This window comes from Pagrus pagrus (genome assembly GCF_965226575.1).
Source record: "Pagrus pagrus genome assembly, chromosome: 3".
Classification (NCBI taxonomy): domain Eukaryota; kingdom Metazoa; phylum Chordata; class Actinopteri; order Spariformes; family Sparidae; genus Pagrus; species Pagrus pagrus.
Genome location: NC_140187.1, coordinates 15,662,089 through 15,675,441, shown reverse-complemented (window position 1 = coordinate 15,675,441; position 13,353 = coordinate 15,662,089). Strand labels below are relative to the sequence as shown.

General features: G+C 43.6%; 1 protein-coding gene across 1 annotated transcript in view; it reads right to left on the bottom strand.

Moving 5' to 3' along the window:
- The window catches only part of uba7 (ubiquitin-like modifier activating enzyme 7), a 36,939-nt gene that overhangs the window by 18,010 nt on the left and 5,576 nt on the right, over positions 1-13,353 (bottom strand). Inside the window, exons 12-21 of the mRNA XM_084347429.1 lie at positions 13,117-13,272; positions 12,387-12,552; positions 12,032-12,228; positions 11,272-11,336; positions 9,008-9,218; positions 6,680-6,754; positions 4,825-5,026; positions 4,642-4,733; positions 2,481-2,573; positions 1,443-1,634 (exon numbers count right to left, since the gene is read on the bottom strand). Of these exons, the coding sequence (XP_084203555.1) occupies positions 1,443-1,634; positions 2,481-2,573; positions 4,642-4,733; positions 4,825-5,026; positions 6,680-6,754; positions 9,008-9,218; positions 11,272-11,336; positions 12,032-12,228; positions 12,387-12,552; positions 13,117-13,272 (1,449 nt within the window). The remainder of the gene's footprint in view (positions 1-1,442; positions 1,635-2,480; positions 2,574-4,641; positions 4,734-4,824; positions 5,027-6,679; positions 6,755-9,007; positions 9,219-11,271; positions 11,337-12,031; positions 12,229-12,386; positions 12,553-13,116; positions 13,273-13,353) is intronic.

Below are 13,353 nucleotides of genomic sequence, written 5' to 3'. Positions count from 1 at the left end.
TTTAAGCTAATCATGAAGACTAAAGACATAAATGTTTTCTTTGGCAGACATTAGAGCATCTCCCACTCAGATGGCTGAAGGTTTGGCAGCCAACCATCTCTCTCTCTCTCTCCCTCTCTCTCTCAATGCTACCATGTGTATTCCTCATTAACAAGAGCCTTGAAATAATCAGCTCTCTAAGATTTGTCTCCCTTGAAATGCTGACCCTGAGCCTTTTTCCCCCGGTGGTGTCCCGTCTCTGTTCCGTCTCCTCTGCTGAAAAGAGCCATGTTTAAAATCTGATGCTGCAACTCGTTAAGCACGGGGTCTGGAAACTCTAACGCGTGCCCATCCCTCTGGCTAAATGATTCAACACTTGAATTTAAAACCTCTGGTTGGGATGATGTCAGGTACAGTCCGTGTGACTGCTTCCAACGTTCCAGGCTGCTTGAGCAACGTTGTGCGTCGGCCAAAATACAGAAACGATTCAAGTATGTGGAAACAATTTGACAAAGTTTACAGACAACAACTGTGGGAACACCGGCCTCTTTGTATGTAAGGAAAAGGGCATGCCTGGAACTTCAGGACTGCGCAGAAAGTCACAGCTGCCCCTGTCATCGCAGCAGCCTTTAATGCAGCTGCAGCATTTCTGCCTGCAACCAAAGCTGAAACCAGACCTACACTGTCTCAGAGCTCCCAGTCAGTTCACCCTCACGTCCCACAGGACACTGTTACCCCACTCGCCGACCCTCAGTAACCCCTGTGTGTCAGGGGTTCAATGCTCTGAGTGAGAACCCTGGCGAGGGCAGCTCCAATATCTGATCCGGCCCCAGAGGTGAGATATTGAGGGAAAAGCGGTCGGGCCAGTGAGGGGGCAGCGAAGTGATTTGACTTGATATCCTGACAGGCTTAACCCAAAATGTGACCCTGAGAGTTGCTTGGCTTTTGAATCTGGCTGGTAGCCATTTTGTGTTTGTGTTTTAAAGCTTGGCTGATGCAGCATAAAGAACTTCATATGACCTCACAAACCTGCTATAACCTCAAACGCTCAGGTGGATTTGATCATAAAAGGACTGAAGAGAAAAAAGCTCCTGTCCTTTTGCTTTGAATTACAGTTGCCTCAAATTCACTTAATTTGTGCAAACACAGAAGCAGACAAGGGCGTGTTTGTGCTTTAGCTGCCCTAAAATGCCCTGAGGATTATACTGAGCTAGCTAAAGACTTGGCTTATATGCAGGAGATTGACAGTTAGCAGTGGTCTCTTACTCTGAGAGCACTCCTTCACGACTTAATGTTCTCCAACCAAAGAGGAAGGACGTGAATCTACAAAGGACCCAGCAGATTTATCCCCAAAGTAGACAGGCTTAAATTATAAATGTGTATACAGTAAGAGTCTGCCAGGCTGTATAAACTCGGGTCCTAAATGTGACTGAGTGCTGCGGGTGCACAGAGGTGTAACTCACTTCGAAGAACTTGGGACGGCGCGGCTGGGCCCACACAAAATACTGAACGGACAGCATGAAGTAAGATGTACGGTAAGAGCTGATCTTCTGGTGACCCTGAACCAGTTTATACAGCTCCAGACACATCAGGCCCGCCACTGCTGCCGTGGTGGTGGCGATGGCCGGGATGATCCGCCCGGCAATGAGCTTACTCTGTGAAGGAGGCAGAGGAGAGTCAGTAGGGTACAATCCTGCTGTTACCATATGAGCATAATAGGTTGTTTTACTAATTAAATATAAGTGAAATGTTGAAGTATGTTTACAAATTTTCTCTATTTAAGTACAGTTTTGAGGGGGCTGCATTACCAGTGGTGCACCAGTGATTAATGCAGTGATATCATGATGCTAGCAGGCATCATTCTTCTGCATAGCGAGTTACTTTCCGCCAGTAAATTTTGCAGCAAATCCTTCCATTCTTTTAGTGGAGTATTTTTACCTTGAGGTACTTCTACTTTCATTTCTGAATACTCCTTTCACCACTGCAAAATGTATTAAAAATGTAAATGAGTCACACAGAAACATGTCCTGAACCCTTATAAAGCATTTGCAGTGTAGATATATTGTACGTTGTAAAAGTAAAGTGATTCCCAAACAAGATGCAATGTGTGGAAATCTCCGAGGTCACCCTCTTTTGTCTCCCCTCACTCAGCAGCACCCATCCCCCCCATCCTCCATCTGTCTTGGCTGTGTGTGTCTGCAGCAGCGGCTGCTACAAGGCCTGGCTCAGGTGTCACCTCCCAGGCGACAGGTAAAGTGCTGTGATTAGTTCTGCTCCGGGGACAATAGGTGAGGAGGCTGTTTCTGTGGCTTTAGGGCAGGTGTGTGCACCACCGGCTACAAAACACGCCCCCGAGGGAGGGGTAGCGGTCTGCTGCGTTTTCTCGCTTTTCTCCTAATCTATACCGCCGCTCACCTCGGCTCCATCCCTCTGACTCTAATCTATATTTTTAACCCGTTGCAGGGATTTGATTCGACGATGCACATAAGGAAGATGCTGACCTGGTGCCGATCGGCTGCAGGGATGTCGTAGTTCTCAGCCCTCAGGTTGGAAGCAGCAACAATGTAGTCCATGTGGAAGTTGTTGTCGTCATCCTGCGCCAGATGTTAGGCAAACAACTCATCAGTCATTCAATATAAAGCTTGAAACACAAGAACAACATGTATCTGCATATGCGTCAATGTCCATGCCATGTGGTGCGGTGTCTGCTTTCAGCTTTGAAGGCTTTGTTGTGTCGCTTAGATCCGTCTAATACATGACTCGGTCACCCCATCAGAATGCAGTTGAAATCAGATTTCTGTTGTGATCGACGTGGCCAGTGAGGTCATGGCTCTGCTGCCGCGGCTCTACAAAGGCTAGGAAGGCGTCTATCACTCAGGGATGGCTTCAGGGGCTGCGAGGATGCTACGAGCCGGCAACCTGATGCATTTAAACCCTCCTACACACATTCCATCTACCCACGGCATGACCTGGGCACGTAGGGATACAAATGAAGAGCAGGGGGAGCACGGCAGTTTGGGGGATCTCATTCTTACGCGAGATGACATTCGATATGCACCTGACTTACCTCATACACCTTCGCTGCTGCTTCTCCTGAGTCACTGAATGCTTTAGCTGGCTGCCTGACAGTCATCTTCTACAGCCTCTCCAAATTCCTCCAACACTCACCTCCGCAGCTACAGCAACTGAACCCTGTCGGGCCTGCTAATAGCTCTTTGTCGAGCTCGGAGAACCACGTGCCTGAAGTAAAGGTTTTGTTGCTGTGACACACCTTTTAGCCATTTGTCACCAATTCAATATCAGAGGTTTTGAAGAGGTTTAATTACAACTCCATGCTCCTGACTTCCCTGAAGATAAAGAACATTGTTTGTAAAGAGGCGAGAATTTTAATTAGGTGTCTCTTTTCCCAAGGTTTCCCAGGAAACCCTGGAGGGTCACTGGAGGGTCAAAAGGCCAACAGGTAAATAATAAAGGCCAGCTACAGAAGACACAAAAAATGTGGGGTTTTTTGCTGATGATCCCTCTACTGAAACGTGTGGGGGAGGATGAGACTTTTGATTTGAATAAGGAGTCTGCATTTCTTTTTCTCTTTCTCATTTTGTCGCTTTTGTTCAGCATCTTCTTGTGGGTTTAGTGAATGGTTTGATCTGTATCCTGTTCCATGCTTTGCTTTGATTTGTGCTACAAATGACGACAAAAAAGCCCCAAAAAACAATTTAAATCAATGACAGTTCTTCAGCGAGTAGATGAACAACTGAAATCTTGAATGTTTGGAGCGCTGCCTAACATAAGACATCTGTTCAGAAGGACTGATCCTGCTGAATATTCCTGATAAAGCCTTTGCCAAGGTGCAGCAAAGGAAACTGTTCAATCTGGTGGAACATTTCAGAATCTGTCCTGGTTACCGACCTACTTTTTTACTGTGTTGCAGATAACTGACGTGTCAAGAGAGTCTTCTGGTTGTATTTACAGAATGCTGGAAACTGGAATTCACATCTGTTGCTGCAGTAAAACGTTTTAACTAACTAAAAGTTATCTAACGTGTCTCGTGATCATTTACTGTAAAGTGTAGTCTAGTCAAGAATGAATGACTGAGATGGACTTCTACGCTCGACTCCTCTGCGCCTAGTTGCAGACACTTTAAGGTGTCAACCAAGTGCTAAACCTGATTTAATGAGCAGACAGGGAGTGATTATTTGTTGAGAGGTGGTGAGGAGGGACTGTGACGGTGGCTGGTCGTGGTATAGAGTGAAATCTACCTCCAGGGCTCAGTGTGTGACTTCAAAGTAGCAGCCGACACGGACAGTATGTCCCTGTTCTGAGCGTGTGCTAACGCAGCTCTCACATACGCCCGTACTGTACAGAAATAAATCTGCTCCATGTGAGCCGACTGACTGAGGTGTGCTTTTTTGCTTTCTTTGCAAACAGGACGTAAGCTTCTAAAATAGATATCTAAGCCCCGAAGTGAGCCCAGAATACAAGCGAGCTCTGTTTCGTGAACGCTGATGAACAGCACAGATTCGGGTCACTGAGGACCAAAAATGAGGGGGAAAAAAGACATATTCTGAAAGCAGTTATAGATTCAAGTGCAGCTCCCTGCTAACACTCAGCCGCCAGTCTGTCTGTGACTTCTGCAGAGGTCTCACTGCACTCACACCCTACCTTCTCAAAGTCGATGGGGTACATCTGCACGGCTGAGCTTTTCAGAGATGATGAGGCCAACTTTCCTTTCAGCTCCTCCAGTCGGGCTTTGTCTGGTGCGGAGACACAGAGAGAGTAAAGAAAAGAAACCCTGGCAGAAGGAGAGGTAATACCATAAAACATCAGCGAGTTGAAATAACTCACCTGCATCATCGCTGCCCTTTGCTTTGTCCTCCTCCATCTCTTTGTCAGTGACGTGAATCTTCACGGAGGACTTGGGAGTGAAAGACGGCACGTGGACCGACTCTAAGATTTTCCTGATAGAAGGCAAGTCTCTTGTCCCGTTGATCCCGTAGATCTGCCCGTACAGATTAGCTGCTGCCATCACATACTCCATATGGGTCGTCTAAAACACAGAAAAACAGATCTGTTACATTTAATATTGTGCTTAACAGTTTTAAGTGACGTGCAAAGTGTGAAGCGACTCTCTGGATGATGTGTATGAAGTTAATTTATATTGAATCATGGCGTCACGTATAAACCGCAAACACAATGTCCATATATTAAAAACAAACATACTAAATACACTATCATGTCAGTATTTCTTTTATATATAGCTTTTTCTTTATATAGCAAGGACGAAGCCAAGGAAAATCTTAAACAATGCTCAACACATAGCGGTTTATGTGTTGACTCCTTCCAGCAGACCAGCCTGTGGGTGAAACTGTAGGAGGGACATTGTAAAAAAATAAAATAGGTGCAGAAAGACATTAAAGTAGTGCATTAAGGCCAAATTACTTCCCTGAACAGAACAGGTAGCTGTAACAATAGGCCTCTCTCTCTCTCTCTCTCTCTCTCTCTCTCTGTCAGCACACACACAAACACACACATCTTGCAACAGTGACTGCTGCTTACCGAATGGGCAACAATCCACATTTTACAACTGTTTGACTTCTCTACAATAGAGTACAACAATGCATTCAATTCACCGATAGAGCAGAAATGCAAGCAGTGCTATCGCTGCTGACTAGAGGTCACAATGTATGAATAAGACCGTCTAAGAATTAAGGGGTAGAAGAACTGTTACATAGAAAATATCTACTGCAGGTAGTGGTGGGAGGTCTGGACAAAAAATAATATCACAATCTATTTAATTGCAATCTCGTTCCACGATCTGAGTTGCAAAATTTTTCTCATTGTGCCGTTTTTTGGCACGAGCTCCTCATTCACCATATCGCAAACAACAACTCACACTGCACGTTTCACCCAAGTCAGAGCCACAAGAAGTAATTTTGCCAATCAGCATTGCTATCTAGCACGCAATAGTTAGATCTCCCACCTCTAACTGCAGGAAAAACAGTGCTCGGATAATAGCTCAAACTTCCAGAGCAAAACAAATAGATTTCAAACCAAGATTTGGAAATTAATGTCAATACCGCACATGCACAACAGTGAAATCACTTAGAAACTAAGCTCTTCACTTGACTTTTCAAGATGCGTGAAAATTGGCACTGACCCTGGCATTTGCAATTGTAGCACTGTCTGTAAAAGGTGGCAAGATAATCACTTTTCACACAGATCAAAGGGCAAAAAGAAATTGTTCAGGAGATGAAAGGCAGATGGCAGGAGATGGAATATACTGCTGACAGTACAGAGAGGGTGGAAGAGGTGAGAATAACATGATTGAGAGAGAGAGAAAGAGGAAAGAAAATCAGACGTTGTCAGTTTCGTTACAACCTTCAAAGTTACAATATTTCCAGGCTAATATCACTTCTTATGTTACGTGAAATGAGAGTATTTAGGAATCAGCTGAGCTATCTAGCATGTGAACATGTGTGGAGAGCAGATTGTTATCTGCCTTTCATTGTCCATGTGCAGACTAAGTAGCATTCAGATCAGATAAGAATCCAGTATACGGTCACTGTGAGGAAGAGCCTCTATCAGAGAAGATAAAGGAGGAATGTGAGCGGTCATCAACAAATACTGTGGCATTTTTCAGTCATTCCTGTCCACTGTTTTTCGGGTGCATGTCAGGATTACTGCACCAGACACTACTCACATTGTTGGGGTCAAAGGTCAGCGGGTGAGGGCATCTCTTGGATCCAGACCAGAAGGGTAGACCAGTAGCAGTCACCTAAAAAAAAAACGGAAGCGAATCCTTTTATCATATGATTTACTGCTGAGTCACTTCTACACAGACTGTTTTATAGGCCAACACAGCTCACTGCAGTTCTTCTTAACACAGCGGTGACATATATATTAATATGTGAAAAACGTTAACACTTTATTTTTGAAGAATTGTGACAAATATGCCTTAAATCATTCACAACACACAGTGTCAATCAATGTATTACTTGATAAGACAAAGATAAAACTTTGTCCTCTCTGAAACAGCAGGAGGCCTGTCATGTTCCTGTGGCACAGCCAGACTAATATTGTTATCAGTCGTGTGTTGACAACACAATTTGTATGTCTGATAAAGGAACAAAGGGGCTGAGAGTGTTTGATGTTCCCAAATGGTCCATATGCTGTGGAAAGAGAGAGTCTCCTACTGCTGGTGGCAGTTTTCACTGCAGGGGTGCTTTCTATAGCAGCCAAAAGGCATCGACTACAATCTCCTTTTCACAATTAGGATTCAGACGGCTGAAGGGCAGAATCATGGCACCGCTGATGCTTTACCCTCAAAAAGGTTCATACCACCTAGTTTAAGAATGTATATGATGTTCTTATGGCCCAAATGAGACAATCCACCCACACCATTGTACTCATAGATTGCAATGGGCTGTACTTGGGTATACTTGGATTAAGATGTATCATAGTTATGTGCCTATCTCCGATATACTTATATACTGTGGCTATGAGCAGGGGGAAGAGAGACATGGGTTACTGACCAATAACTCTATAACAGTGATTACTGTTGGAGCACACAGCTATTAACACTTGTTTTAATGAGCGCTTGTTGTATTACCACATGGCCATAATGTGTATTTTTACTACTCTTTTACTCTTTATAGCCACTCCAGTGATCCATTTGAATACTTTATTCTACAAAAAAGGTTAAAAACACAAAAAAATGTACCATCATGTCATGTCTTAAAATGTCTTATTCTGTCTGTCCAAAAAGCAACTGGTATAATTGGTATAGCTGGTATTTATAATTTCATCAACTAGTTTCAGTCCTCTCCTGAAGTCTTTAACTGCAGGAACTTCATTAGCAGGTGATGAACCACTCAGTGAATGGGCTTAAGGATAAATACAGCAGATGCACTGTGTGTACACACATTATTGGTTTGCATTCATAATATGAGGCCTTTAATATTTCATGTCATTTTTAGCTACATCCATATACTGTATATGTATTAATTATACACATTGTATTCTGCTTTCTTGTATGCTGACTTGAGCCTTGTGTGTAGGATAAACATGCTCCCATAATGTCCTTGGTTCAGATCTATTCTTCGTTCCATGTGTCAAAGCTTCAGCAACATGCTCAGTCACTTCTCTGTGGAGCCTCACACCCAGCAGAGTGGCTGTTATGTTAAAGGTGTGGTCGTCTATCATGCTTGTGTACCCGTATTTGCCAGCTTGATTCGTGACTGTTAACTGACATTAGCTGCCTTATCATAGTTCCTCAGAAAGCTTGTGGTCGAGAGTGACTTTCCAAGAGGACAATGGAAACACAACTCTCTATACGTAGGTAACTAGGGCTGAGAGAAGTATGGGGAAAAAAGAGAAGTACTGCCACAAAGGTGTGTTGTGATTATAAGGAAAAACACAGGTTTGATTTAAATGCTAATTATCACACGTGAGAACATTTTTATCAGTGTAAGGCATATTAATACAAAAAGCTGTGTTTTTCTCAGGGGTCACACAGGGAATTCGGTGCCCTACTATAAATATTTAAGCAGACATGAATGGAAGAAAGAGGAATTTCTATAACCCTGCAGGGACATATAATTAGAATAGAGGCGGTCAGTTGCTGGACTGGGATCTGGGGTTAGTGAGGGTCTGTTTGGGTTGATACTGATCCTTGCCCCCCCAGGTGTGACAGCAACATGTGACATCACTCTGCCTGCATGCTTCACCAGATTACAAACCCTCAGAGGTGCTCAGAGATATTTATCAGCGGTTCAGGTTTCAGATGAGGGTAATAGTGGTGTCTGAGCCCCGGGAAAATATGCTGCGTTACTCCATGAAGAGACATGTGAAAAGTGAAACACTGATTGACAGTCCTTTTGTGCTAATGCCACATTGCAGCATTTAATTGATTGATATCCAAGGACCTGACAAACACAACAGTGCCCCTCTGTGTCCTCAAACATAAATTACAGCTTCACAACACTGGGCTTGAGGCAGAGTTGTTATTTTGCCCCTGCAGTGATTTTACCTCTTCAGGAGGGAAACAGTGCAGGAGCTGGCGGATGTCGTTGTTGTAGAGAGTCTCCCACTTGCAACGTGCCCAGCTCACGCAGTCGTTCCAGCTCGTTGGACGTTGTCCTCCATCATTCATGTTCTCCAGGTTGCTCCACACCCCCCCGAGGACCTCCAGGGCCTCAGCATCTCCGTGTCCAAGAGTATGCTCCACAAACCCTTCATCTCTGCAGGAAACACAGCAGTAAAATTCCTTTGGTTTAATGACAGACATAATGTATACATAAGGTTATAATCTATGTGTAGTACAAGTAACAAGCGTTGACTTTCTGGACTTAAAGGAACAGTTCACCAAAAAAATTAAATCCAGTCATTATCTACACACACCTGTGTGGATGGAAAGTCAGGTGGAGTTTCATAGTCCACAAAACATTTCTGGAGCTTCACAGCAAAACAACTGAAGTAGATGGGGACTTATTTTAAAATGTGAAAGAACAACCTCAAAAAATACACGAAATGGCTCTGTGTAGCCCATCCAGCATAATTCAAGCTAAAAGCCACCCTGTCTGAAGTGAGCGCACAGGCTCTACTGCACGCCAAGGGTGTTAATAATGTCTTTTCAAATCACCTTGTGATCTCAGAGCTTCTGGAGACTTGGATTATGCAGGACGAGCTGTATGGAGCCATTTTATGGGTTTTTTTTCAGTAGTTTTTTTACGTGTTAAAACAAGTCTCACTCTATTTCAGTTGTTTAAAAAAACCTGCAATGCTGTTTTGCTGTGAAGCTCCAGAAATGTTTTGTAAATGACAAAACTTCACCTGACTTTCCATCAGCATGAGAGGGAGAAGGCAAGATAATGACTGACTTTTAACTTTTGGGTCAATTTATCCTTTAATCTGGCCAGCGCTTGAACTGTGGGAAGAGCATTTGAATGGAAAAACGTAAATACAGAAAGTCCTCCCTTAGTCCTCCTTTAGTCATATTTGTGAACTATCAAGCTCAGATGGGAATGGCCAAACTTTGTAATTTAGGGTGTAGTCTTGTTAGTCAGAGGGAATTCCGCTTGGCTTGGCTGTGGACTAATAAGATGGGGAAGGAAGTGTTTAGTCAGCTTGTAGTGTGCTGGTCAGGGCAACTTTATACCACACGCCTGGACAGTTCTTGCGACATCGTCATGTGCCAGCTCACCAAGAACAGCCTCGCACCGCCAAAACAAAAGGGATCTGCCTCGTCTGCGTGCAGTCACACCTAAACATGTCTAAACAGGAACGTTTTGAGTCATGGCTCTGCACAGAGCTGCATGTGTGGGAGTATAACACAACAAAATGTGACCGTTCTTTTCCATAACCTCATTAAACAAGACTTAACATTTACTGGACTGTGATATGTAGCTGAGCTGCCTCATGAAAATGTCCAAAAGGGTTTTTAATGGCTGAGCTACAAAGAGGCCTCTGAGGAAAGCAGTTATTGGAGTATTCCTAAACACATAAAGTATGTTCTTATTTCCAAACATCGGTATGATGCGAGTGGTTGTGTGAAGCAGCGAGCACCCTCTGGGCTCTAGTCCCGATTTTTGTTTCTGTTTAAAGACACAAGAAGGAGTGCAAGTACTTTGCAATGAGGGGGGATTATAACAAATCTTACCAAAACACACAGAGAGACATCTAAAAACATGGCTGGCTTAGGAGGGCTCCGAGGCTCAAAGCTCAGACAGAGTTTAGGCTGGAGGCTCAGTTTTGTCACTGAGGGTCTGATACATTATAATTAGGTCTCCTGACATTGTTTGAGGTGTCGTTCTTACAATAACAAACCAGAAATTCACAAATCATTCAATTCTAAGATCTCGAATATATATACATGTATTCACCTAATCTTATTTTCTTCACTGGATGTTTATAAACCAGAAAAGCCTCTAATTAGTTGAGAGACATTATCAATTATTAGTGTTCGAGCTGCTGTGAAAGACAGATTGCAGAGTACAGCCTTGGCAAGACTGACTGTTTATGTAATTTTTTACAAGGGGTTTACTGCTGAAAGCCAACCACATGTTTTCCTGTTTATAAAACAAAATAATGAGCTCGAAGCACTTCATTAGCTTTTGTAGGTTTGCTGGAATGCTTTGTAAGAGAGCAGACGTGTCGTAAAGTGAGAATGTAGTGGTTATTAAGTGCCGGCGGACTGGCAGCGGATCGGTAAATGTAATTTCTCAAGTTGGTCGGAGGCAACACTTGTTGTGGCAGAAGGGTAAATCACATGAGGATGGCGCCAAGTTGTCTTACCTCAGGAAGAGATTCATGTTTTCAGGTGTTTGTTTGAACTGTCCTTCAAAGTGGTCTCTGGCCCACTAAAAGAAATGTGATCAGTGCAAAGAAAGCTCAGTTAAAATGTAGGTTTTGTATTAATAACACAATCGATTAAAAAAATGTTGGACATCTATGTTAGTGTGGCAGAAGTTAGCATGCTAACTAGCTATCCCCATCCCAGCTATGGCCTTTTTCAAATTACCACCCCCCGAGTTCCCGGTCCAGGCCGCTAGCTGCACGGCTAACTAAGCTAGCTAGCTAACAGCAGCCACAGTTCGCAGCTACAGTTAGCAGGGCTGATTTCTGATAACACTGGTGATCCCTTAACTTCTCATTTAGCCTATTAAAACTACAGCTTTATGACCAAAGACCTACAACAGTATTTCCATCATCCCGAGCCCCCTTAGGGTTACGATTAACAATTGGTCAACTGTTTGCACCTGACCTACGCACATTCGTAGAACAGATTGGGCGGCCAGCACGGATCACGTCCTGACAAACCCTCAGCTAGACTTTGATTTGCTTGGTGCTACTTAGCAAATGTCAGCATGCTAACATGCTAAACTAAAACGGCAAACAATAGGATGGATGGTAATCCTTCCAATTTAGATAAAAGCACAGGTCCTGTTTATGTTTCTGGGCATTCAGTGTAGGTTTGAAGCAAAATCGGGTTAATTAACCTCTGTAACTCAAACACAAAGCTTAATTAGATCTAATTAGAAGTATATTAATGTACCTGCAGAGTGTGCTCGATGCGGTGAGGGAAGTTCTTGAGAGTGCACAGTGGAATGGCATTATTAGGAGTTGATGTGTCCTTCCCATAGGACTCTGTCAGGTGAGGCACGACCACAAGAGTATGACCCTTGCTCCCAAGAGTTCCTCCCTCCAGCATTGGCTTCTGGTGTTGAACACAGCGTCCATCGAGGTACACCCCTGGGAGGCAAAAAGACACATTAAAAAATAACTTTCTGAAGCATTTGTAGTCAAATGTATTCTTCAAACACTGTGTGTTTGAAGAATACATTTCACGGTGTTCACGGTGTATTAACTGTGGCAATGAGAACTTGAGAAGACTAGATAAGTGTCCTCACTGGCTTCCACATTATCGAGTGCTGCAGCCACTCCATCGAGGCCCATGAAGAAGTTGTAATCGTACACTCCTTCGCTTTCAGGATCCAGACGATTCTGGTGAGCCGTGATGTTCATCCGTGGGTTCATCTCTCGCACTGCGTTAGCAGCAATGTCCGATTTTGGTTTCTGTTAATGGACAAGTGAGCAAATGGGTGGCAATCAGACCAGGTAGTAATGACATTAGAGATGTTTTTTATACAAAATCAATATCCAGATTTGTTAGTTTGTCTTTTCTATGAAACTAGACGCCTAAAGTGAACATCCTAGGTGTTTAATAATTCATACTGTACTGTCAGTATATTATATTCTGAGTATTTCACTGCTCTTCTATTATTAACAGTAGCATCAGCACATTTCTCGCCAGAATTTCAGAACAGTTGAAGATTTTGTGTCAACACACCCTCCAACTGCTCTCAGCTATGTGTTACATAAGTTGTTTAGACACTGGTGGTTGTTTACTCAGACATGAGAGATCAACTGTCTGATATACTCCTAAAGTAAACTGCACAACAAATGATGGCAGGCATGTGTAATCTGACACAAGCTACCTCACAATACCTTCACCCCCAGCCTGCCCCATTAGTAGAGCCCTCTGACCCTTCCACTTAACCAGGTCAAACAAGAACCAGTGATCTACGATGGCACGTGAGGTTCTTCACCTTCTGGAGGAGATAATGTGTGTTTTCTCACCCCGATATCCTGAGACCTGAACAGGAACTGTCGGTTCAAGTTGGATTTTTCGATGAAGTCCATGTCTGTTACGGTGATGTGTCCGTCCTCTCCAGCACCGAGCCCGATGAGGGCAAAGTTTTTAAGGAGCTCACAGCCAATAGCACCAGCTCCAACCTTGATGAACGACAAGACAGACTGTGTCACACTTAATGTATACAGTGGTCGAAGTACATCTACTCAAGCACTTTACTTACT